Source organism: Aplidium turbinatum, chromosome 2 (assembly GCF_918807975.1).
Source record: "Aplidium turbinatum chromosome 2, kaAplTurb1.1, whole genome shotgun sequence".
Classification (NCBI taxonomy): Eukaryota; Metazoa; Chordata; class Ascidiacea; order Aplousobranchia; family Polyclinidae; genus Aplidium; species Aplidium turbinatum.
The window spans coordinates 6,137,594-6,164,483 of record NC_137473.1 but is presented as its reverse complement, the minus strand read 5'-3'; the positions used below and the strand labels follow the sequence as shown (position 1 = coordinate 6,164,483).

The following is a 26,890-nucleotide window of genomic DNA, read 5'->3' as shown; positions in this document are numbered from 1 at the left end:
AAGTGCTAAAGTCTCAAAGTCCTGAAAACTACAGTAGTTCAATTTGGATAGATAAGTGCAACTATACTTCTTTTAAAAATGTCTATGACAGCACAATGGTGTGATTAAGGGAAAACAAACATGACTATGACATCGCAATAGAGTATTGAACCTCTTCAGGGAAAATAAAAAACATCCAAATTTTTCCATCTTTTACTACATTTAAATGTGATTTGGGCTAAAAGTTGGGGCTTTAGCACTACACTGCTTTTGCCAAACTTTTCATCAATTTTTCCTCTACCCGATTAAAAAAAAAATTTTTTTTTAAAGTTACGCATCATGGTTATTGGTGCATAACGACAAGAGGTTAATTTCTTTTTATCTGAAAAAGTAGTCACCAAAACTTGTTTTCATGTTCATAAACAAATAGCCCACCCCAGAAAAACATGGGGTAGAGCTAAAAATTATCCAAATATGTTGAGCGGTTCTTGAGATATTGCCATTTCTCTATTGCTCCTTATCTATGAAGCCATTTAGTGGCCAAGGTTACTTCACTTATAACTTGAGAACCGTTTGTGTGATTTTCATCAAGTTTGCATCAAATGCACATCAACTGGAACAACCTCTTGACGTTGTACTGGAAAAGGTGTGGAGTGCTGGTCAAAAGTGCCTTTGTTAAGTAGAAAAACAGGACACTGACCACCTATCCTAACATGCCCATTAACCAAAATCCCAGGTGGCTTCAAAACTGTACACGAAAGTGGTACTGCATTTAACAACTGGCTCGACCAAATTACAGACAATACTTGAGATGTGCCAACCATAGGACACTGTTACTGCTATTTGAGACGGTGAGAAATCTTTATGGCTCGTGTGTCGAGACTTGGGATCTACAAAATTGCAATGAAAAAATAGGCCTATACCAGACATATAGTCTGATTTAAAGTAAGTTATACGAGTTATGAGACTGTTTCTTTGTTGAAAGAGACGCTATTGCAATGAGTTTACCCTAATTGCTGCATATTGTGACATTTAATGTCAAAATAGGTAAAAAAAAAACAAAAAAAAAACAAATAAAAAACAAAAAAAACGATAAAAAACAAAAAAAACGAGCTCGTTTTTTTTTAAAAACAAAAAAAAACGTTTTTTTACATCTCTAGTAGAGACAATATTTTTTGCCGTCAGGTTTGAAATTGTTGCTGACGTTGCTTGCATTAATGTGTAAATACTTTGGAAACCTAATGGTGTACAAAAAAATGTAAGGGACGTTTTAAAATGCAGTTACAGCTAGAAAACGCCACACAAGAAGAAGCAACAACGAGCACCGATGAAACTGTTCAGCAGAGTGCAACTAATGAAGTCATCAGTCAGCAGTTTGATTTGAAGGTGAGTCAAATTTATCTGCACTCTTACAGTTGTCATCCTGTCAATGAGTGATATAGTCCTGACTCAATGACTAATATAGTCTTTTGCTGCTTCCTGTCTGTTGTGAATCCAGTTTATTCTGGTGCTATTTTATTCGTATTGTTTATACTTGAACCGTAGACTACTATTCTTGCAAAAGACAAGACAAAGTTTTCTCTCTCTATGTTTATTGCCTTTTCAATGAGGAATCATTAACCCCATATATTAATCTTTGTCCACAGTGGTTTTCTTCCTGGGAAGATGCAACAAAAGCTGTTGAAGAATTTGAAAAGAATACGACAACAAAATTTATAAAGAGAAAGAAAAACAAAACTGGTGATTTTGCACTGAAGTTAGTTATGTAAATACAAAAAATAAAATGTTCTGCTTGCATTGCATGTTGTTCCAGACAATTGTTCAACAAATCAAACGTCATATAAAAACCGTTCGGGTCTACTGAATCTTAGCGTATTACGTCATGGAATTTTTCCTAAAAAATGTGTTTAAAAATTTTCTAAAAAATTTCAGAAGAGTGTTTCTCTTCCGGTCATTACATACAGACGAACGGATCCGGGAATCTTATGTTACAATTTTCCCACGAAGAGATTATGGTTTACCGCTGTGACCACATGTAAAAATGTTACTTTTTGTATGTCTATGAATTAGGTGGTTTGTTGCGTACAGTGAAGTGGGACAATGCATCTGGAATACCTTTCACCATTACTTGCACTCACTACTGGGAATGCCAACATGGTCGAGATCGCAACAAAGCAGAAAATGAGAAGAAAAGAACACTGAAGCAAGCACATGTCAGTTTATCTTTGACGCATAGCCTACATGTAAAAATGTTGTGCAAATGCCAGCATTTGATGAATGCAAAATAGCAGTATCCTACATTCATCTGTTAAGTCTTATAAATTTGACTCTTCGCCCACTAATGGGAAAGCTCCCACTTACTTCATTGTTCTTAGTTTAGTGCCACTGGAGCAGGTAAGTAGGACTGTGTGGAAGTTTGCCCCTACACCAACGCTCCATGTTGTGATGTGACATTGAAGTTTCCATTGCTTGCAGTTAATGGATCATCCAAGCTGCTCCAGAAACAACATGTCAATTCAGAGCACAAAGAAATGCAATTGCTCTGCCACTGTGATCCTTACCGAAACCTTCAAGTACCCACAGTATGCGGTAGGTTGATGGTTGCAACATTGCAACATTTTTGTGGTTTGCATGAACGAGTTGATTTTTGTTGCAGTTGTCATTTCATGCTGCAGGATTCATATTAGCCTACGTGTTTACATGCCTTTGCGCAATATTACTCTGTGAACCGCCGTTGCATAATGTTTTTGTTTTATCACAAGTTACACGCCATTGTGCATACCTCGAAGGCTTGAAACCTAACATCTTGTGCTTCATTCAGCTTTCTCCTGAAAACATCATGCTGCAGAAAAGAAACGCGTCAAAGGAAATAAACAAAGCTTTGTCCGAAGATGAAGGTTGCACAAGCACAACCAAAGAGTATGCTTGCTATGTAAAGTTTCCGCACGTTGGTCAACATTCCGGACATGCAACTGTTTTTGATTATAGCATCAACACTGAACCTACTGTCGAGAACACACCTGGCCCAAGTAGTATTGAAACCAACGCTAAGTTAAACCTCATCAAGAAATTGCGCACTGCGATGAATGAAACAATCAACTTCGCGTACAATGTCGAAGATCCCACTGGCTTGAATATTGCAATTGATCGAGCGTGCTCCACAAGAGATTATGTTGCATCACTTTGCAATTCTGATGCAGGCTTAATCGTTCGAAAGGATGGCAGAAAAATCTCTGAAAGTCAAGAGGAAACGCAAACCCGACACTCAATTTGCTTGTGATCCATTACCCAAGCGACCAAATCCGTATGCGCATCGCCATGGAGAGAAAGCAAATATGATGAGGTCTTTGTGTGCAGTATCTTCCTTGGAGGAAATGAGAAAACATACTAAACAAACGATGTAAAGCTGGACAGGTGAGTGCTAGATTACGTACTACCGTTCCTGTAACTTTATTACCACACAAATGGCGTAGTTCTTTTAGTTCATTACTCTGGAACCTACATTTACTAATTGATAATAAAACCAATGTTTAGATCGTCATCAGATCCCGCTTTGTGGATGTCGACTTTTGGGGGACTTGTTGGAGCATTCTTCAGTTGTCTTCATTTATTTTTCTACTGTTTTATTTTCCATGGATTGTTCGGACATTTGAACTCTGCAGTGTTTCAAGGTGAAAGTTTGCAAGCTTCAACAAACGCAACATTATTCCACAAATCGAGTTTATATGGTTTTCCTTGAAACCAGGCGACAATGAGCGACTGGCTATCGCGATACCCTCCTATTTAGGGATAATATGCGTGTCTGTGACCGCAGGGGACCTGGAGCCAAACCATGCTTCACAACATACCATTACATTGATTAAATAAGAAGACTAATTAGTAATTACACTGCAACACAATATAATTTCAAAAGAGCAATCATCCTGATGTGATCACAAAAAACATATCCTTGTTCGGAATCAGTTTGTTCGAATGGTTTGTGACATCAAAACAAAAAAATTGTGAGTTAAATTGTGTTAAAGTTAAAATTGTTAAAAATTAAGTTAAAATTGTGTTAAGGTAAATTGTGAGTCTAGGGCGTTCATATTATTTTTGCGTAGGTTTGATTAGCATAATTTGGTTGCGCATTAGACAGATCGATGTGGAGGCGGGGTGTGAAGGCGATTCCGGCACTTGGAGGTGAATCGGCCACCCTCGGTTACGGAGACATGACCGGATTAAAAGTGAATTTGATTTATTTGGGGTTTGAGCTGAGTTTTTGTCAATTGTTTGTGAGTCCCTGATTATTACCCTGTCGTTTAACTGTTACGTTACGTATTTCTGGGGCATCAATATTACTTTCAGGAAATTACTTTTTGGTTTTATGAAACTCTAAAGATGCGGATTCATGGATATGATGACATTAATGAGGCGTGTATGGTCTTTGTCAAACAGCAATCCATCAACTTGTGACGTAGCTAGTAATATGGGTTTGTCACAGTACAATTGTTTGTCTTTTCTTACGGTACAATATTGTAAACTAAAATTGCACGACAGGAAGCAGCGAAAGACTAACAGCTATCGAATTAGCTGCTTCCCGTGTTCTTAATGTGACAAATGTCAAGCATCGGCAAATTAGGCTACGTTCAAAGGAGATGGGCTGATGTGCAGTAAAAATGAAAAGAAGTTATTTGCTGCAGTAACGTTCAAGTGAAGTCCTGTGGTTATATTCAGACATCAAAAAACGTCGCAGTAACCCATGAGAAAAGCACCTACTAAACTGCAGTTATTTGCTGCAGCAATATTAACAAGTTGTCAGTAATGTCAAGCATCGGAAAATTAGGCTACGTTGAGGAATAAAACTAGAGTTCTTTTAATTTGCTGGAATTTGAGAATTTCTGTGGCTCTGGGTAATTTTCCGTTCGTCATTTTCCGTTCGTCATAAGAGGATGTGACCGTGTTTGCCGAACGACGCCTTACATTTTTGCTCTCAACAAGTTAGTTTGGTGGCTGCAAAAAGTTATATACAATACTTATTTAGACTGTAGGCTACTCAAATTAAAAATTAACCACAAAAATGTAGCAGCCTAATGATTGAGTCACTTCGTGTCAAAATTTAGTAAAAAAAAAAAAAGAACGCACCCGAATAGTATCGAACTAGAAAGTTTTGAATTTAGAAGTTTCAACGTTCTTGCAACGTATCGTTTATTGACAGACGGTGGTTTTGGAAACATACAGTATTTTGCATGGTATTTTCTAGTCGGAAAGTCAGTCGTTTTTACATTGATTTAACGTTTACAGATTCTCAAGAAAGTGATCAATGTTAAGTTACCATTGTGCTTGGCAATGTCATTTTTGATGCCAAGAAAATTTTCACGTCGACATTCGAGTTTTCCTGTTGTTAGCATTTTACTCAATAGAACTTTTTTGCATTCAAATTTGAGATAATTTTTTAGTTTAAAAAGTGTTTCACTAACTTGCGAAACAATAATGCAACATTGCGTACTATTATGCTAAAGAAAATCACTATTTGCAAACCATTCTATCAGGATTGTGATTCACATGACACTTTTTTTCATTTGGTCTTTCTATCAGGAGTTATCATTTTAACGTATCAAAGCGTAAGATCGGTTCAAAACAGGTTTTAACTTTTCTTTATCACAGATACTGCAACCTCGCCAGGTTCAGTGAGTCCTTTTTCTTTACTCCTCAACCGAATGATGAAATCACAGACTCCCCGTAAGTTTTCATGCGTTTACGTTTGATTTGACTCTGCTGTCATTTTAATTTTCCCCCTCCTAGTCAACAACCTGGGTCTCATGGCTATTAAGCCGCCATGATATGAAACTTAGCCGTTTTTCCACGCTGCCTCAAAGTTGAAGGATTAACTCCTACAAGACAACAAACCTCTAAAAGTGAACTCTTGATGAGTTTACATGGTGCCTCCGGAGTCACAGCTCATTGATATGGGTGGTTTGGCGCTGTAGTTCAAGGTTTATTCCGAACCAGAATTAACATGTTTGTCGTGTCGCTGCTTCATGTTATTCATGAATTTGAGGATTGGTTCCGCATGCCTCCAACTGTATGCCGTAGGCTTATCTCTCGACCAATATAATATGTATGCTATTGCTTAGTGAGTTTTAAAATTTAAAATAGATCAGTTGTAAGGAGCAAAACTTTCTCCGTTCCGTTTCTTGTGGTTATCTTCGTTCAGTGTGCTGGTCTTGTTTGTTTTTTTATGAAATATCAACAACGAAAAGTATGTTGTTCCTCACTTCATGTCGCTGTGGGACATTTAGCCTTTTAAACAACAACAGCTGTGTAAGGAGCGTTATATGATGTTGTATCAACGTGTAGTTGCATCATGCACAGCGGACGGTGTTTTGATGGACGACCTCGTGCAATGGCGCACCCCTGAGTAGAACTATTCACATCCTGAGCACAACAGTGTAATCTTTCACCAGTCATTGTTTTGCAGGCCACCCATCACGTTGCTTGGCAACCACTTCACCCACCTCAGCAGCCCCCCTGGCTTGCTTACGTACGCACTACGTCATCTTGACATCAGCTCGTCCCCGTATGTTGATGACGCCACATTGCAGGTAAATGGCTTACACTTAATGACGCCACACTGCAGGTAGATGGCTTACAGGTACACTGACACGTAACACCACTAACAATGAACGGGTTTTTGAAACAACGTCACAAATTGATCGTTTTGCTTCGTGAGGTTTTATTCACACAGTCGAGTGGTACGATATTCACAAAACTATTATTTTGTTGACCATAAGTTTTAACAGTAAGCAAGTTATCGATGATTAGGCTTGTACTGTATATACCTGAAAGCATACCGCGTTTTATTTTTTATTTTTCATAAACAGTTTCTGCTGCTGCTGCTTTTCCAAAAAAAAAAAGATTGTTGAAAGTAATACTAATCAACGCATTTAATAAATTGCGTAGTGGCCGCAAATGATGTCGGTAAGACACTTTTCGAAGGCACGCCACTGTGTCTTAACACAGACGCTTAATGGCGTGCCTGAAGGTGGACACTATGATTGACTTCTTCGCCTTCTCGTCCACTTAATCTAAATCGTCAGCTGGTAGGCCTTAGCTTCGACTCGGTTACAAAAGAACCAGCCCCATGGCCTTCATGCATTTTCACTCACGAAATCTAGTATTTATATCTACTTACTTTCCAAACTATAAAACTATATGAATCTTCATCCCATCTTCTAGGCGGTCAACGTCCATCTTGTCAACTTGGAAGTGCTCCGCTTGTCATGGAATCCATCCATCACTGACCGTGGTTTGCTGGGTTTGACTCCTGAGAGAACGTTTCTGAAGAATGACCAGATCTCCAACGGGCAAGACCTCTCCATCGGTAAGTTTTAAGGTTCCTCTTGGTGTCATTCTGGCATGTCTTGGTAGTTTTTGTTTGTAGAGCAGTGCTGGTCTACTCAAGGAAGAATATTATGACGATACAATTTAGCGTCTGGTTATGCAGAAGCAGCCTTGTTGGTTTTGTGGCCGTGTTACATACACACATGCATATCTATCACTACCCAATTAAAGGTTTAGCCCAGTGGTTCTCAACGGGGGCGGTATCCCCCCCAGGGGGCGTTTTGATTTTGCAGGGGGGCGGTATGATTACCTAGGCTTAAGGGGGGCGTTTTGATTAATTATTAGGGGGCATTCTGGTTTAACCCATCTGCCGACCAGCGTAACGATTTCGTCACATGATTGTAAATGGATAATCTACTCTACATGCTCGCACGATAGCCAAACAATTTCTCTTAAACCATCGTCGTATTTGATTGACCAACCGTTTTGTTTACAAACGCTATCTATTTAAAATTTAAATTCAGTAATTTTTCAGTATATCACTAAATCTGGTGAGTTCCATTATGACGTAACCACTACTACCAGTATAGGCTATAGGCTATATTGTTTTCATGCTCGCAAATATATATATTTGCTTTTCGTAATTAATCGTTTTTGTTGGGGGGGCGGTAAAATTTCGCCAGGTTATAAAGGGGGCGTTGGGCCAAAAAAAGTTGAGAAACACTGGTTTAGCCTATGCACGTTTTAAACCTTGGCTGCTGTGCTTGGATATAACAACGTGATCTGTGGCGGCCTCAAATGCAAGAAGAAGAGACCTTCAGAAAGTTCTGTCTGCTTTGTTGTATCTGTATTTCGACTTGTTTAGTTGTTTGATCGTTGCATGTGTTGCTGAAGTATCACATGTCTGTTTGCTATGATAAGCAGAAAGATAAACTAAGAAAAATCAAAACCATAATTGAAGATCGAACCAAAATAGAGTCTACTGAATGACATCACAATTATTGCAGGAAATTTCTTGTCCAGTGACAAATATAGCCCCAATCACGGGCATGCTGGACTGTTGACAGTACCTGGAAAGGAATTTGTTCCTGGTGAGTCTATTTTCTCTCTTTCATCAGGGCTGTGTTTTTGGAAATATGTCGATATAATCAACCTTGCTTAGAGTATTGAACCCATGTGAAAGATACTGTTTACTAGTCTTTGATATCTTCATTCCCAATTACCAAAAGCTGATTTCTTGCGCACTTGTTCCTGTAGCAGAAATTCCACTCACATTCTCACTGCGCTATAACAATGTGTGTTTATCTATAGTGCTGTTTCAATCGCAGGTATGCGCTGTTCCCAAGGCTTTACAAAACAGTTTTATAAAACTAGCAGAATCCTGTTTAAACAACCCCTCCATTTTGGCGGCATCTTTTATGGATCGTTTCAGCAAATATTTGATTCTTGCACAGCTTGTGAAGGGATTCAACGTATTTGGACTTGTTAGCAATTTTCCTGTCGTCCTTTCCACATAGATTAGTTTGTGTGACGTAGTTGTGTTTGTTCAGAAAAACTGGTCTTCCCCGAGAGCGAACTTGCACTCCTGATGGAGCAAAGAGGAATAGTCCGATTGAGGAAGCTACGAGAGCTGACACTTTGTAATTGCAAGAAACTGTCTCTAGTGGGCCTGCTGCATGTCTTCAGGTGGGGCTGTGTTTTAAAGTTGTAAGTCAGGCTTGACTTTTTAGTCGAGCGCTGGTTTAAGTTTGATATACTTTTGTCCTCACATTGGCATCGCAATTTCAGTTTCTAAACACTAACATGCATTTTAAGTGAGACAAAGGTAGTCAACTACCCAGACAGCAAAATTCGTCATTTTACATTTACATCAATGTAAAATGACGGATTTTTCTGACTGAGTAAGTACTAAGTAGGGTGCGATAAAGCTTCTCCCGAGAGCAAGGCACGGCATGGAATATGATATAACAACATCACTCCGTTTTCAAATGCAGTGCCTCATTGTTTAGTTTTTTGGCCTGTGTGTTGAGGTTTGGGTCTATCATCTAAACCGGAAATTGCTGAACTACGGAATTGCTATTCTATGATTTCTAAGTGATACTAGCCCATTCACAAGGCTAGTTTGACCCATTCTTAAGGATTTAGAATTTAAAGCCGCTGTTAAAGACTAATTTGATGCATCAATTTTTTCGGCAGACAATATTATCACATTGATCAAACCAATCACAGTTAAGATTTTTCCAACCCACATTCATGTTATACAATTTTGGTGAAGAGGTGACTTTCTTCAACCATAGACAGATAAAACTAAGCAACCACACAACATTCATGTTAATCTAGGTACCAACATGGCCCATTTCCTCAGCTGCAGTCGCTAGACCTGGGAATGCTCCACCACGCTGTCAATGACGAAGTGTTGGACGCCATCTTGACTTGCTCAAACATCCGATCTCTCTCGCTCTCTTTCTGTTCAAAAGTAAGTTTTGCTTCAAGTGGTATGTGGCTACTTTGTACCTTCAACATCCGCATATACCAAGTCATCTAAATATGTATTCAAACCCAGACAGCAAATTAACCATTTTTGCATTGATTCAACGTATGTAGACGTTGAATTAATATAAAAAAACGATAGATTTGCTTTTTGAGAATAGCCATACAAAATGTGATAAGAAGTCAAACGTAGTGAAATAAAATATGTTGACAGTAAATCAATGCAAGAAGGGTTGATCTGCCAGATGCATGGCAGGTTTTGAAGTTCGATCTACACATTTGAGAGAACTTCGTTTGTTGCGTTGTGAGAGGAACTGATGTTCGAAAGGACATCGGTGCGATGCAAACCCAGGGCGTAAAGCTGTGTAGTGGCAAGAGCCTATGTGACATGTTTAAAGGTAGACTCGGAGATACTGTACAACGGGATGGACCTTGAACTTTCCTATCAGCTGCTTTCTTTCGTGGTCAGGAAAACATTGAAATTTGTTACTTGCTGTAGCTATGCTTTTCTGTATAAATTAGACTCTGCGTGTTTGCATGTATTAGATTGAATTTTCAATTTCTACGTGTTGGAGTCACCTTGTTGTTGCAGATTACTGACGAAGGTCTACAACGTCTATGCAAGAGCCTGAGATCCTTAGATGCACTGAACTTATCCAACTGTGATAACATCACCGAAAGGTATTTATCGTTGAAGCTTATTTGTCTCAACGAGACTAAGATACCGGTACTAAAAGTTATCGAGTTTTTGCAACGTGTCTTCTATGATTAAATTTCTTAATTCTAACCGGCAGCATTCGTTGCTAACAGCAGTTGCACACTTCAATTTAAAATATCTGCGTCGGTGATCAGATTTCCCAATCACTTCTTGAACAACTACTATTCTGCAATGTATCAATAAATCTTGCTTGAATACGACCATAGAGTGAATTTGTACATAAAAAGGAATATTCTTACTTTCCGCTATCAATTGTGCAAACGTTGTTTTTTTATTTTCAGAACAGTCACATCTTTGTCCGAGAACTGTTCCTGGCTCAAAGAGCTGGATGTGTCTATGTGCCGAAAAATTTCAAGTGCAACAGCAAACAGCGTTAAGCACATGATCCCTTCCTTATTGAGGGTGCACACCAGGTATTCTGGGGGGGGGCCGGGTTGGACCAAACTCTATGATCAAACCGCCCCTTGACGTTCTTGTGAAGACATTTAAAGGACATACGAAATAAATAAGTCATGATCGTCGCAAAATTCCATAAACGTTTTGTCAGTTTCATGCACTTAAATCTGTGATATAATTGTTGTTGTATCTTTAAGACCTCTACTTTAAGTTTTCTTTAATATAAAATATTTTTTTAAAGAAATTCAATGTCATGGTTTGATGCACTATTTTTGTGATTTCAAAACAGCCGTTCTCGTTTCTTCTGCCCCTGGCCCTGCATTAAGATTACAGCTTTTAAATTACAAAAAGTTACGATGACAAAGTGATTTAATTTATGCGCTTCAATCTGTGTCATCATTATTTTGATCTCCCAAACCTCAACTTTGCTTTTCATAAAGGTTTGTTACTATTGGCACGAGGTTATTTCAAAGGTGTTTTCCTCATCTAGAAAATATTACCTTTCAAGAAATGATGCCAATTTCATTCATTATTTGCATGATTTCATTCCAGCCACCCTTGTCTTTTCTACCAGTTTATTAAGTGTTCCGATTTTTGTTTTTGTTTACTTAAAATATCCCAGTTGCAGTCACAAACGTTGCACTTTAATTCTATGAATAATTGTATATGCTCAAAGTAGTTTTACCGACTATTGAATTCAACCAGTCTATGAAGCTTTTTACGACTTCTGTTTTGGGTTCATCTTCTGTGATACCTTGCTTGCTGTGATCCTACGAAATGTCATTGTGTTTGGATCAGGTGCATTGCGAACAGTTTCTTGTACTACTTGGTAACTTTTTTAATAACCGCAAGTTGTTCACTTTCTGAACAAGACAGATGATCAGCAGCATACCACACCCTTAGCAACCTAAATAGATATTAATTACAATTCTATATACAGTATTAACAAATCTGTCATATTTTACATTGATTTAACATCTTCAGACGTTGAACCATTGTAAAAACAATGGCAGATTTGCTCACTGGGCTATGTCACTGCTTTGTCTTTTCCATCGCGTCGATTTTACGTATTTGGAAGATGTCAACATGAGATAATCTCGGTCAGCAAATCAGTCTTTTTTTCAATGATTCAGACATCTACAGACGTTGAGTCTATGTAAAGGACTGATTTGTTAATTGAGATGTCGCTCCAACGACGGTGAGCAACTTTCTTCAGTGTTTACGTTATTATAACGGTATATGATGCATAACCCAATCCTGTGCAGTGTGCAACCTATCCCGCATTCTAAACCAGCGGTTCTTAACCTTTTGCCTTGTCGGCACCACCTTGAAGTTACGAACCAGTTCTCGCACCCCCTCCTAGGATTGGCTGAAAAGTAATAGTCGCCTAAAATTCAAAATTTTTCTTGAAACCTGGTAAAACAACTTTGCTTCTTACGTCATATCATAACAAACCTTGTTAATTCAGCATCCCCACACCGCCTAGGCATAGGTCTCGCACTCCTGGTGGAGAACCCCTGCTCTAGAGCAACTTAAGTCATTGATGAACTCGTTTGGAAAATATGTTTGAAGGTGTCAAGTCCTTAGTAGTTGTCCTGATAGCAAATCAGTCATTTTTGCATTGATTCAACGTCTGCAGAGAAGTATGGCACGTTTGCAGACGTTGAATCAATGTAAAAAACGACTTATTTTTTGTCTGATAAAGCTTACCCTTCTGGAATATGATGCAATAATGGCATAGTGTGACATAACTCTTTAGTTTTATTACATAACTCCTTTACTCTTATTAGTTATTGTCATTCGGCTGTGCTTGTTTGGCGAAGCAGAATAATTGATTATTACTTGAAGTTCTACGTATCTTTCTTTGTTCATTCAACTTTGCTTGGTTCGTTATAATTTTTAGAAGCTTATTGAACTTCTGTTATGTAACAGTTGCAGCCTGACATTGTATTGTTACTGCATATGAACTGATGTTTACTGTGATGGTATTATTTGCAGCGCAAACAGACATTGTCGGTATGCAATATATCGAGCACGTGAAGTTGAATGTTGCCTAAATGTATATCTAACGTTTACTAACGCCAGTCTTGCTCAGTCGTTCATTTTTTAGCTACTGCGATTTTTGATACATTATTTTAAGTTCAGTGAGTCGGCCAGAGAACGCACCGCTATTTCAAGGCAGCATTGATATTACAGCAGGCTTACTGCTTTCCTATTGCCTTTGTTTCTGTTGTTTCTTTTTATCTATCGCATCTATCGAAAACAAGTTTGTTTCCTGTTTTGTGCCTGTGGTTCTGCAATATGCTTCGCACTTTTGTACTTTTTCTTGCATAATTGTACTAGCCTTTGTCTTGTAACATGCTTAAAAACTGTATTTCTAACAAATGCTCGTGGTTTCAATTTTATTCTGATTAATTTTGTTTATTGTGTAGGCTACTGGTACCAAAGTCCACTAGTAGTGTTTCCCTTAGTACAATTTCTAATTGATGTTTTATCTGAAGAGATATTATTTTTCTTCTAATTTATATACAGCCCATTTAATTGGTTTTATATTGCAGAAAAATTTTGGTACCGGCACCACAAAAGTGTAGTTATGTTTCAATTGTCAGTTAAAAAAAACGCTTGAAGTTTGTATGCGGAGAAACCTCGGGACTTTAAAAACGGGGACAAACCTTATATAAAGTACACTTTACGTTAAATGGCCTGTTTTTTGTTTTCAAAAACGAAAGAAGAGTGTTTTGAGGAAAGAATGATGACTGGCTAAATACAATTTGCCTGAAACAAATAGGCCTATTTATTTACTTAGTAGACCTACAGCATAAATTTAAGCTTGCATTGATTTACAATTTCACTGTATTGCTGAAAAAGAAACATTTTTTTTAAGATTGAAAATCACATAGAAGTGTTAAAACAGATCTGCGTTGTAGCCTATGCATAAAAATGTAGATTGTTTTGCACTCTTTGAGTTGTAGGATAGAAGCACTTTGCCTACATATCAAGGTGAGCCATTCTAAGTCACATGCGTGATGAGTAAAGGTGTGAGAGTAATCATACCAAACCTGACATGCATAAACAGCAACACCATGGACACGAACAAGATGTTAAAAACTATTAAAGTCTATTTATTTTAACACAATTAAGACATATTGTGTATGTTTATAAAGAAATTATCTCCAGTTAAAAAGCTTCCACTTTTATTTCCTAGTGTATTGCAATATTGTCCGCCCCGTTAGCTCAGTGGTTACGCGCCCGCCTCAAGATCACGCGGCGCTGGTTCGACTCTCGGGGTGTGCACTTGAGCAACGCATTTCAGGACTGCTCTCCATTCAGCGGCACCTAATGAATGGAATAATTACCCGGCAACAACGCTTCAACAACCAGAAAACTACACTCTGCCAATTTCGGTTACTGGTTTTGTGTCAAACGCCTCTACAAGTATGCGAAACTACCAGTAATAACTTATCAACCAGTACCTTATCTACCAGTAATAACTTAACCAGGCTTTGTCTAGGGATGGTAGAAGTAGCAGTAGGGGATTGCTCACTCAAAAGTAAGGTGGACAACTGGAGGGTCATAGTGTTATGACAAAATTTGATGCAACAACAGCTTGAGGTCATGTTTATTGTAGAAAGAGGTCATGTCAATGTAGAATTAGAAACTATGTGATATCATGTTTATTTGATAGTACTCACGTCATGATAATGCAGTAGAGTTTAGTTTCACCGAAAACGGTAGGTAGCCTCACACTGCTGCAGTAAGGTTTTGCAGATTTTCTAGCACTCAAAATTTTAACCAAATATAGCAATTAATTTGATGAGAATGAATTTACCTAAAAGCAAAAAAAACGTTGTGCAGTTCTTCTAATTTTTGAACTTCTTAGTAACCCTCCAGCTGTCCATATCTCAAGTGGCCGAGTGGTTAGCGCGTTGGGCTCGCAGTCGAGAGCCTGCATGTTCGACTCCAGCCACCCGCACTTGCTGTTGTTTCTCTGGGCAAGAAACTTAACGATAATTGCCTCTACCTAGTGATCGATTTCGAGTAATGGGTAGTACCAAATTTAAGTCATAAGTAAAGTAGACAACCGGAAAACAGACATTGCCGTCGGCTGCAGCGTGGGTCAGGTGTATGTCGGAAGACGTACACCGATGCATAGCGCTCAAGTCCGCTTTCCCGCAATGCAGGATAAAGATAAACAAACAAACAAACAAACAAAAAATCAGTAAAGTGAGTCGTCCCGGTATTCCACTGTCCCTAGCTTTGTCAGCTCTTTTGGTTAGTGTTTCAAATTTTTTAATGCAATACCACGCATCTAAGTTTCGCTCAATGTCTTTGGCAAGCAGCAGTCGCCATTTCGCCTACTTTACGCCCATGCTCAGTGGTAATGCATTTTGAAACGGATGGAGAATTGATGACACGTGTGGTCATAAATTTTTTTGCTCTTTTGTAAATTGTTTTCGTTGTAAATACAAGAAATAAGACAGATTGAATTAGGCCTAAGTTATAAAATAATGGTTCTCCTTCGTGTTGGTTTGGTTTTAAATCTTTATCCTCGGACTGACAAAGCCTTGATAGGTTATTCCTGATGGCTTCGCACTTGTAGAGGCTTTTGACGCAGGACCAGTTACCGAAATTGGCAGAGTGCCGAAGCACCACAGTGTGTCAAAAAGGGCACCTGAAAGGTAGGCGTTGACTTGTGAGCTGCTGTGCGTTAAGGACTACAGTGTGGAGGAGATGGCGACCATTGACTTCTGCCTTTAATGCGAGCCGTGTCCGTGTGGTAGAATTGTGTCTGAACTGGAACTAATCCGACACGAGAATAGTTAGCACTCGTCAGAACTGCTCTAGAAGTCACTGATGGACAGAAAGTTTGTCACCGTTCAAAGTAGGATTAATTCTTTAGCTAGATGCTAAAAAGGTCACAATTGGACCGTAGTCACATAACCATGCTCTGATTGGTTGGTGATGTCATCCGGTCTTACAGGGAATTGCCATGATTAAAATAACTACCGAGTTCGAATGAAGAGTGAATTATGAAATAAATCTGGCAACTCTAACTATAATTTAGGCCAGATTTGCGAAAAGAATTTTGCAATTTACCTCTGTGAAAAAAGGTAGTTGGACCGCCCGGCATGTCACAACTCAGGAAGTACATTTCAGTTTTCAGCTTCAGCTGCTTTCCAAAGTCAGTAAATGAAATTTTCATCCAGCATCGGACTTGCTTGGTCATTACTTTTTAAACTGAATTTGGTTGGATAGTTTTGAATCTTTATCCTCGAACTGACAAAGCTTTGAAAAGTTATTCCTTGTAGTTCTGTATACTTATACAGGCGTTTGACGCAGAGCCGGTTACCGAGATTGACAGAGTGAAGTTCCTGATTGTTAAAATGTTGTTGCCGGAGAATTATTCCATCCACTAGGTACCGTACCGCTGCAAGCCTTAAAGCAGCCGGCGGCCATCGCGGACATGGCCGCTAAGTAGTGCTTGAATGACCGCTGGTGCTACCTCCTCAGTCGGCCAATTTGGCCGCCGATGTCTTCAGCTAATTATTTAATTTTGCAATAGAATGATTGTGGATTGTGCGGAAACATTTGGTATTGTATCGAAAGTATCCAGCTGCGATCACCCGCTATAAGTCTTGTTTGTAATTCCCTGCTTTTATTTTAACAAAGTGTTAATCCGAAGTGCTAATTTACATTGGCTGGCAATATTGTTGTTTTTATGTTGATTCAATGTTGTCGGAAATCGTTGTTAAAAAGGAGAATTACCCAGACAACAAAATTTGTCATTTTTACCCTGATTTAACCACTGCAAACGTAGAATCAATGTAAAAATGACGGATTTTGTTGTCTGGGAAGGTTAGTTGACATCCGAGGGGAAAACACGTGTCTTCAGAGTTGAGAAATGTTTCCTCTGTGGGTTAGTGACTTCACAGTTCACACCCTAAATGGTGACATCATAACGGTATAAATGGTCAGGTTTTATGAAAGGCGGTATGCAGTTGAAACAATTTAGTGTCGTCAGATGGTCCCGCAATACCGGATTACAATTCCGATAAAGCAGTTATTGCGTGTTACAACGATTCTATAGCAGGACGCCCAGACTTCAATAACACTAGTCACTAAGTGATCATTTTAGCATTGTTGCAAGTTTAATTCTAGGCAGTGGCTATTTGACCGGCTCCGGTCTTTGAATCTGAAACACTATTTGACCGGTCATGACGTCACTACATAAGCGCTTTTTTCTTTTTCTCTTTCAAAGCAACAGACGAGAAGCGCCGATATAAGTTCTAACTTCAACACGTATTCTTCAACTCAGTCCGTGGCGCGTGCGATACGTCTCCGGCTGCCAATCTAGAGGGGATGAGTTTGATACTATCCGGAAGCATTCTTTTTTCCTTTTTTTTTTTATCTAAATTTTGACCCGAAGCGCATTTTTGTGGTCAATTTTTAATTTGAGTAGCCTACAGTCCAAGTTAGTTAATAGTTCTCAAGTATAGTTCTCAAGTTAGTTATATACAATACTTCTTTTAAAAGAAATGATAATGGTAAAACCATTTTTTAAAGAAGTATTGTATATAACTAACTTGAGAGAAAAATGTAAGGTCGTTCGGCAACACACGTTCACTTATGACGATCGGAAAATTACCAAGAGAAATTCTCAAATTCCAGCAAATTAAAAAAACTCTAACATTATTACTCACATGTGAAGAAAGGCGTTCTTCCCGGCTATCAGCACAAGGCTGATTACTCACTAGCACAGCGAGCTGCAGTGACGCTTCGCTAACCAGAACGGTGTAGCTTCCACGCCAGCCATTGAGACCTCCAATTAAACGTTTAAGTTATTTTGGCAGCCGATTGTAGCATCGAATAGACATTATTACTCACATTTGAAAAGACATAAAAAATGGGTTGTAGGCTACTCAAATTAAAAATTGACCACAAAAATGCGCTTCGGGTCAAAATTTAGATAAAAAAAAAAGAATACTTCCGGATAGTATCGAACTCATCCCCTCTAGATTGGCAGCCGGAGACGTATCGCACGCGCCACGGAGTGCGTTGAAGAATACGTGTTGAAGTTAGAACTTATATCGGCGCTTCTCGTCTGTTGCTTTGAAAGAGAAAAAGAAAAAAGCGCTTATGTAGTGACGTCATGACCGGTCAAATAGTGTTTCAGATTCAAAGACCGGAGCCGGTCAAATAGCCACTGCCTTAATTCTATTTACTTGTGCTATCGTTATTTTGTATTTTGGCCTCCAAGCACGCAGATTTGGCCGCCGAGAAGGAGCTCTCGGTAGGCCACGATGGCTGCCGGACAAAAACACGAGTTTTAAGGCCTGCGCTGAATGGAGAGCAGTCCTTAGAATGCGTTGCTCAAACAAACATCCCGAGAGTCGAACTAACGCTGCTTGATCTTGAAACTTCGTTCACGAAGTCATGACTTGTTGCATGCCAATGCCAAGTATCCGCTTGGTGAATTTTTATTTGCTTAGGTTCATCATTTATCTATTTCAAGAACTTGTTGAACAGTTGCAAACTTTCCAACATCAAAACCTTCAGTGATAATTTACACTACCTAAAAATGATGACAAATCAATTCCCCACATAAAAAAACTTTTAGTCTACCTCTACTAAGATTTACGCTGCTAAAAATGGCACTGATGTGTTGTAATTATTTTATTACCATCAGTAATTTTGAGTGATTCTTCAGTCTATTTTTGTTTTATTAATATAACCTGTTGGGAGCAGCTGATCAGATGACCAAATGGTCTTTTGCTGCTCCTGGCTAATCAGATTACAAATACAGTTATTTCTCTTGCTTTCTTTTTATCTATATCGCAGTTGTTGCTTGCTCAACTGCAATGTAGTTCAAAACTGCTGAGTTGTAGGAGACTTAAAAAAATGAAAACCAGATCAGTCAATAAAAGCCTAGTAGTGGACTGGCAACATAAGTGCTTGCAGTGGTGTGGGCCGTAGGGTGACCATTTTTAGGAAAAAAGTGAAACCCTGGGAAAACAAACGCAAACAAAGAAAGCCAAAAAGAAGAAGGAGAGACAAGATTAAAACTGTGGAACAATAAACTGGTATATACATAAGAACATAGGATCGACTGAATTGGTAAGAATGGGAAAGATCCTCGCTCTGCAATAGACTACCATTGGTTGAAAATGGTGATGATGACGCCACTGATCGTTGTCATGTGAGCCTCTGGTTGTCATCATTATAAAATGTAAATTAACAAATGGAGTGTAGTGGTACTTGACTTTCATTCAGAATTCCATTTATGGTCCGCCCAAGTAGCCTCAGAGATGTCTTGTTCAGCAGATACGTTGACCAGAAATTATGCGTCTGGCACGAATCCATGATGGATGTCTTGATTTTAGTCGACGGGAATGCTCGTTTGGAAGAGCAGAGATCTTGCGGCGGAGATGATGGTTAGGCTCCAGTGCCCGTCGACCGAGGGACAGAGTGGCTTCTTCGCGACAAAGCTCAACAGGTTGGATGTCAGTGAGAATGGGAAGATTGTGACCAAAAACTTTTTTGTTTGGAGATTACTCAAAAGTTGGCAAAATACACCTCCAAAACAAGTTAAAGACCTTTTTATTTTTTTGAGTTGTCTTGTGTGATGAAAAGTCTAAGAAATTAAATGTGATTGCATTGGGAAAGTTTCGGAATGGTTGTGGAAAAAAGGCAAAACAATATTCCAAAACACACAAACAAGTCAGAAACTCGAAATAACTGTATGCTGTGCTTGTGCAAATGGTTGGCACTCCTGGCAGGCAACTGGCTACTAGAACTAGATGTAGAAGCATGTTTTCCAAAAAAGTTATAGCTTCATCCACACAATTGTAAAAAGCTGAAGCTATTAGTTGTTGACACCTCAAAAATGATGACTGATATGGAGTGAAGAATTGGATGGTGGTTATTTGAGGATCAATATGGGGGTGTGGCTGAAAAATTTTGAGCATGGACTAATTTTTGATTATTTCAAAGTTTAACTTACTATTTTTGAAAGCCCAAAAATTAAATTTGGTCTTTGCTTTGCTGTTGATTGCACAGTTTTTCGTATGGTTGAGATAAATTCTTTTCAAAGCTTGTGTCTTTTATTGTTAAGCCATTGCCTTTTTGGGTTCATCAATAGACAATTAATAATTAATTTATTATGATTGGCATAATGCATATGTGTGGTTTAATTCATCTATATACATAAAATACAAAAAAACACAGCTATCTATTTATATTATGATTATGCATCAAGTGAATTTTGTACTTGGATATTTGTTTAATCCCATGAAAAGCTTGGTACAGGTGATTACCATGCTATTAACTGAATTTATCTGTACAGCTTACATAATAAGTTAAGCAGACCATATATGTTACATGTTGATGGTATAAAATGGATTGTATTGATGAAGTAACTGATCCTCCAGTGAATCAGGATGAAGAGTTTGAGGAAGAAGTAAAAGATACAACTCCTGGAATAATTTATATTAGTTATATTCCTCCCAAGATGACGCCACTGCATTTGCGACAAATTTTTGAAAAGTATGGTGAAGTTGGAAGAATATTTTTACAACCTGCAAAACAGAAGCCAAGTATGCATGTTTTTATATGGATGGCCTGGCTATGTTTTTTCCAATTTTCTTTTTTGAATTTGGCACTTTTTCAAGATTTATTCGAGATAGACACCGAAACTTTTGGCTGGCCAACAGGAACTGAGATACAATTCATAATAAGTCTTTTTTTCATGGTGTCAGTTTTAGCCCTGAGCTTGTTTTAACGTTTACATTTTGCTGGTTAACACCTTTGCAACATTATAAGACCTATAGTCAGGGCTGCGATTTTGCCTTTTTCAGTGACGAGGTCACTCGACACGCGCCATCACTATTCGACAAACGCCGTGCCTTACAAAAAAAAAAGAAAAAAAAAAAGAAAAATAAAAAGGAAAAAAAAACTGAGTGAAGACTAAACGTCGTCAGGTCGAGGAACAATCGGGGGGGGGGGGGGGGGGAGCATCACGTGATGCAATCATAAGAGTGCTGACTTACGTAAACTTTCTTGCGCCAGGTACTTCAAAGCAAGGTCTAAAAGCGACGCTTCACACGAGAAACTCCCAAGGCGTCAACGCCGCCATTTTGAACACTGCGGGAGAATGCTTTGATCGAAGTTCCAACTCCTGGCATCATTAATATTTCACCACACACGTTTTGTGCTATTCGACACAACGGGTTTTTTTTATAGATAAAATAACCGAAGTAGGCTACTTTAATTGTCAACGTGTTTGTAAGTTTGGATTTATGTCTGACCAGGGTTGGCCAAGGAGGTTTCCCCCACTTTAGTTTTACCCGGGTAAAACCCTGGGGGAAACTGGGAAAAACCTTTTGGGGGAAACTGGGAAAAACTGGGGGAAACTGGGTAAAACTTGAGTTGTTGAAATTTGCAAATGTGAATGACTAATAATGATTACTCCTCATAGTTAATGTTTATTACCATCAATCCATCATATTTTGAATCAACCTATAAGATTTCCTGTGCTCATCTTACAAAAAAAGAAAAATACTGTGATTTACTAATATCTAATAATAGATAGGTCCAATCATTAGTTTACATAGATGAACATACGTATGATACCAGTATGTTATCAAGTTAGATGCTCACCTGTGCCTAACATGCAGTCAGCGAACAAAATTGTAAACATTGAACAACAAAAGCCAAAGAAAGAAAGATTAAGAGCCGGTATAATCTCAGTCATTGATAACATGTCGGCAGTCTTCATTGTCGACATTGAACAGCTCTTCATCTGGGGTTTCAGATTCTTTCCATCCGAAGTGTCTATAAACATGCACTAATTTGGCAACCCTCTCATTGCCCAGTCTATTTTTTTGCTTTGTGTAGATTAAAGCCATGCTACTGAACAAGCGTTCTATTCCAGCACTGGATGGTGGGCATGATGATATTGCAATCATCAATGAACAAAACTTCTTTACTGGCTCATTGTTTGCAACTTTTCTTATGTATTGCCAATATTTAAGCACTTGGTGACAATTTTTTCATTGATTTGATAAGAGATGTTTGGAAAAATAGATGTATCCTTAGTCCTTAGTTTCATATCCTGCCAGTAGGAGAATAAATTGTCATCTTTTTCAAAAACAAAGTTGCGTGCAGTTTCTTGCTCATCTGCAGATAAAGTCATATATTTTTGAAACAGATCAACATTGTCTTCTTCATTTTTCTTCTCACTTTTCTCCTTCCCTGAGAGTAGCACACTAGACATCGTTTTTGAGGCCTTTCGTTTTTTTCTGTGCGAGGAAGCGTTTTAGGAAAGTGCTTACCACTGAGGGACTCGGACTGGGAAGGCTATGTGGACGACCTCTACTGCTTTCTGGCAAAGTGCTGGAAGATATCAGTTGGTTCGCAAGCTGCAATTTAAACTGAAGCAATTAGTCACAACAGCACAACACTGACTGGCGTGGTCTTTGAGCTGGAGGTAGACCATCGGAATTCAATAAGAAATTACTATTGGTAGTTTGGTACTGCCAGCAGACAGTGGGTCAGTACGCATTGAGAAAGTGTCAAAAGAAAAACCTGAAATATCACTCTGTGATGATCCGAAGCTTTATTTATTTTATCTAAGTATTGATGCAATTCAATTGGAAAATGTCATGAGATAACAGCTAAACAGCTGGCTAGTCATTATATTGCATAAGAAACTCCGCAAACAACACATTTAGAAGTTTTAAGGGTTTCCCCCAGTTTTACCCAGTTTCCCCCAGTTTTACCCGGTTTCCCCCAGTTTTACCCGGGGGAAACTGGGAAAAACCTTCCAGAGGTTTTACCCAACCAACCCTGTGTCTGACTTATGCACTTGTTGTTCCAAGATTGCAGAAATGTTTTGCAATGTGAATAAAGAATAGTAGACAGATAAACACGGTTGCAACTTGACTTCCATCCACTAAAAGGGTTTTTGTGATTACGTAATGGGCGATTTTGCATTTGCATTCACAAAAGCACACAACCCAGCTGGCAAAACCCGTCGTTTTTACATTGATTCAACGTCTGCAGACGTTAAATCGAAAAAACGAGAAGCGAAAAATATACTAGAGTAGTCTATCACGACTCACGACCGCACTGTTTGATTTGTAGTTGATGTAATAATACCAAACGTAGCGATACGCACGCTGTTACGTTAAATCACGTTAAATAACTCAGGGGGAAAAGTAAGTTAATTTTGGGTTGATTCAACGTTCGAGTCAGCACAAATCTATTTAATTTTCCTGGCGAGTTACATTGCGTACCCAGACAGCAAAAATCATCATTTTTACATTGATTCAACGTCTACAGACGTAAAGTCAATGCAAAAATAACGAAATTTTGCTGCCTGCGTAACAATGCCCAGGAAGAAATTTATGTTTGTTTTACATTAATTCGACATCTAGCAAACTTTAAATTATGATAAAATAACGTTAATAACCACTTACCGGTAACACATTAATATCTCACTGCGAGAAGATTGCCTCGATTTACGTTTACGCTGACATAATTTCGGCACAATTGAGATACTGCGAGCAAACACGAGTCTGTTTGATAAAGAACTAGCTGTCAGAATAGGAATCATAAGACGCTGTATGGAAGGATGAAGCTGTCGCATCGTCACTGGAATACTTGAAGACGCAAAACTGCCCATTCAAGAACGCGCAATGCCATATGATCAGAAGCATTATTTTTCTTTTCTGCTGAAGAACCGTTTATCCAATTTTGTACTACTTTTTTAACTTGACTCCGTAGCTTTTCTAATTCCGATTTGTTTCCGTCATAAAATCCTTTACAAATTTTGCAAAATACCACACTAGCTTTTCCTTCTGTTTGATAATCTATAGCAGGTAAATTCCACTTTTTAACTGAATCTTCTTTCACGATGATTTATATTCGCAACGACACCGGTAAACAATACGCATTCGATGAAAGAATAACTTTTGCGTAACAATAAGCCGGTATTTATAAGGTTGCAAACTTTTTACAGTTCACAAGAGCATTGTCAGCGCATAAAATAGCTTGCGTGATGCTCTGCGCCACCGCCGTGGGACACGCGATAAAGAAGCGCATAAAATTTCGTTTGATTAAACATTAAAGCATACGGCAATTGTCGCAACAATCCGAGGTGTGTTGATTTGGCGACGGCAATGTTTTTGCCGTCGTAGATGGAATCACTCAACCAGCGTGCGATTAAAAACTTAAAGTAAGTGACTCTGATACCACACAACTTGTGCGGTAACTCGCCGCCAAACGCTTATAATCTGACTCTTGTGACGTCATATTACTATTCGACAAACAAGCGTAGAATTTTTGGTCGTTCGACAAGAAAGAAAAAATCGCAGCCCTGCCTATAGTGTTCAATGATGAATAAGCAAACTGAATACATTTTGGCTGTTGGCCTTACAATAGAAGTTCTTCTTCTATTGTAATTATTTAGCTTTGGTGATTCTACAGTTTCATGTATGCACTAGTTCTTACACTTTTGTAATTACAGCTAAAAAGCAAAGGAAAAGAGATCAGCCAAGTTATAATACAGGGACATTTACTGAAGGATGGATCGAATTTGGTGATAAGAAACTTGCCAAGAAAATTGCCATTACTTTTCACAACACTTTAATTGAAGATGGAAAAAGTAGAAAGTTTTCAGAACACACATGGAATTTGAAGTATCTGCACAGGTAACGGTCGTGAATCTTGTGTTTCTCAGCTGTCGAGTGTAGCAAGAATTGACAGCGATGTTTTGCCCGTGAAGCTGGGCTCATCAGTATCACACCACTAATTTATGCCACATAGTTCTCAACCGTTGCTTTTGTCGGTTAATTGAATCCTTATCTTAAGCAAAACACATTGCTTGCTCTTTTATAGTACGAGTAGTCAGTCAGGTAGTGCTGACGCCAGGAAGATCGCTCCTTCTCAGCAGTGGTGAATCATTTTGCGCAAAACCTTAAGTTACAGTCATTCGTCGCTCAATTTATTGTTGGCTGGTCTGCTCAACATAATGGTAATTTGTTGTTGGGACAATTGCAGCAGCTTTTTTAATTTTATGCGTCTTTGGTCAAGGGTTCATTTGTTTCCCATTTCAGGTTGTCAGCTTACCCTTACTGCACCGAGCTAGTACTAGACATGTCAGTGAACTATTAATGGCCACAACAACAAAATATATGTGGAGTAATTACTTTTTCACACATAAAGACATGTATGACTGTAAATCATTTTCATGACTGCAAGATGCCTTGTTGCAATTTAAAATACAATTTTGTTTTAGATTTCGTTGGAGGCATTTAACGGAACGTTTATCTTATGAGAAAGAAGTCCGCAAGCATAAGATGAAAATAGAAATGACACAGGCCCGAAAGGAAACCGAAATCTTCACCGAAAATGTTGAAACGAACAAACGGCTGACGAGCATCAGGCAAAAGCGTGAGAAGCAAGGCCGAGAGTGGGTTGACAAAGGTGCACCGAGAAAATTCAAGCAGAGAAAAACTGTTGAAGAAATGCGACAAGAGAAACAGAAAAAACTTCAAATGCTGACTGCTGGCAAAATTGCAAAGGAACCTCAAACGAATTCTGACGATAGTATTTCAAAACTGTCGGACAGTTTATATCAAAGAAGAAATGTTTTAAGCAAAATTTTTGCCGGCTGAAACGTCACTTAAGTGTCAATTACTCCAACAAGCAGGATGTTACGTCAGTTATGTTGGTATAAAAACATTTTTTACATTTCTGTTTATCCTCGTTGGGTGAACGCATCGGAATATTGCAACCAAATCCAATGTGACTCAAAATATGAGCTATTAGAAAAGAGTTTACTCAGTGATACCACATATGTACAATTGTACAGTGGCTAGCCTATATAAGGGATCCACGTCTTTAAGGCGCAGTTAGTTGTCTTCTGAATAGGTGCGCGCACTTTGGCGTCGGGATATTTAGATGCGGCGCACTGTGGCATCCGGTCATTTAAAATTTAGATGCTATTCGGTGTGTCAAATTACACTCATAATCACTTTGTCAAATGTCCCGTTTCCCCCTCCCCCAGTAACGAAATCCTGCCTACGCCACTGAACATACGATCAATACGCGTGGTTCACTGGGTTGAGTAAGCCAATTACGTTAGGCAAATCTTATACAATGTATTGCTGGTTGTTTTTTTTAAATTCGTTTTGGATGCCCCTACCCCTTTAGAAAGTCCTGCGTACGCCACTGCCTGCAGTATTACCATCAAGCACCTAATGAAATATACTTTACTGGTAATAGCACCTAAATGACCGGGCGCCGCAAGTAAATATCCTGACGCCACAGTGTGCGCACACATTTGTAAGTTGTGCACGAAATCAAGCAAGACCACTTGGCGTAACATTATTTTTCATTGAACACAAATCAGATTAAGCATTTTCTACTTACATAAAACTCTGACCCGGATCCGAAGTGTAGAATGTAAGGCTCGGTTTGAAAGTGTTCGGTATTTCAAAGTTAATAATACATTTGTCTCGCAATTGAATTGCTATTCACCAATGATACTGACGAGATCAATCGTTTGTTGGCTCTTACTGTAGGTCAGATGATTAGACAGTGTTGTGTAAACCATACAAATACGAAATGCGACTTGTGTTTTGGTCGGCGGGTTTTACGCTTCTGGTAGGCCTATAGTCCGGAACCGATTCACGAAAGGCTTTGGTCGCTTTTTAAGCTCCAATGACACTTTTTTCAGACCGCACACTTTATGATCGTAATAATGTTTTGTTTCACAAATATAAATACAAATAACCTGTTTTAGCCTGATGCTGCAAGTTCGCTATGAAAGCAGCGGTTTGGTACTAGCTTTCGGAAGACAGTTCCCTAATCATTACATTGACAGTTTGTCCAGCGGATAAGCTTTGCGAAATCTGTACGACATCAACACAATATGCAGCTGGAAACAGCAAAAGGACGTGCGGTCTTCAAATCAGCTTCTCCCAC

General features: G+C 38.7%; 2 protein-coding genes across 2 annotated transcripts; both read left to right on the top strand.

Moving 5' to 3' along the window:
- Nucleotides 1-494: 494 nt before the first annotated feature.
- On the top strand, nt 495-12,429 carry LOC145786639 (uncharacterized). Its single transcript, XM_082598337.1, has 14 exons — nt 495-1,365; nt 1,626-1,719; nt 2,050-2,192; nt 2,455-2,568; nt 2,801-3,255; nt 5,623-5,697; nt 6,437-6,560; nt 7,195-7,339; nt 8,307-8,390; nt 8,850-8,985; nt 9,640-9,775; nt 10,382-10,470; nt 10,789-10,920; nt 12,372-12,429. Exons 1-14 carry the CDS (start codon nt 1,255-1,257, stop codon nt 12,427-12,429), a joined length of 1,896 nt encoding a protein of 631 aa, XP_082454463.1. The 5' UTR covers nt 495-1,254.
- A 7,821-nt stretch (nt 12,430-20,250) lies between these two features.
- LOC145765035 (activator of basal transcription 1-like) lies at nt 20,251-26,691 on the top strand. Its single transcript, XM_082576771.1, has 3 exons — nt 20,251-20,496; nt 24,429-24,612; nt 25,200-26,691. The coding sequence occupies exons 1-3, from the start codon at nt 20,298-20,300 to the stop codon at nt 25,576-25,578; spliced, it is 762 nt and encodes a 253-aa protein (XP_082432897.1). The 5' UTR covers nt 20,251-20,297; the 3' UTR covers nt 25,579-26,691.
- The last annotated feature ends 199 nt before the right edge of the window (nt 26,692-26,890 follow it).

Bases quoted from the DNA above. Each gene is read 5' to 3' on its own strand.
- LOC145786639 (XM_082598337.1), top strand. From the start codon at position 1,255: ATGCAGTTACAGCTAGAAAACGCCACACAAGAAGAAGCAACAACGAGC. The intron at 5,698-6,436 runs GTAAGTTTTCAT...ATTGTTTTGCAG, and splicing joins GATGAAATCACAGACTCCCC to GCCACCCATCACGTTGCTTG. The intron at 10,921-12,371 runs GTATTCTGGGGG...TTGTTAATTCAG, and splicing joins TTATTGAGGGTGCACACCAG to CATCCCCACACCGCCTAGGC.
- LOC145765035 (XM_082576771.1), top strand. From the start codon at position 20,298: ATGGATTGTATTGATGAAGTAACTGATCCTCCAGTGAATCAGGATGAA. The intron at 20,497-24,428 runs GTATGCATGTTT...TTGTAATTACAG, and splicing joins ACCTGCAAAACAGAAGCCAA to CTAAAAAGCAAAGGAAAAGA. The intron at 24,613-25,199 runs GTAACGGTCGTG...ATTTTGTTTTAG, and splicing joins AATTTGAAGTATCTGCACAG to ATTTCGTTGGAGGCATTTAA.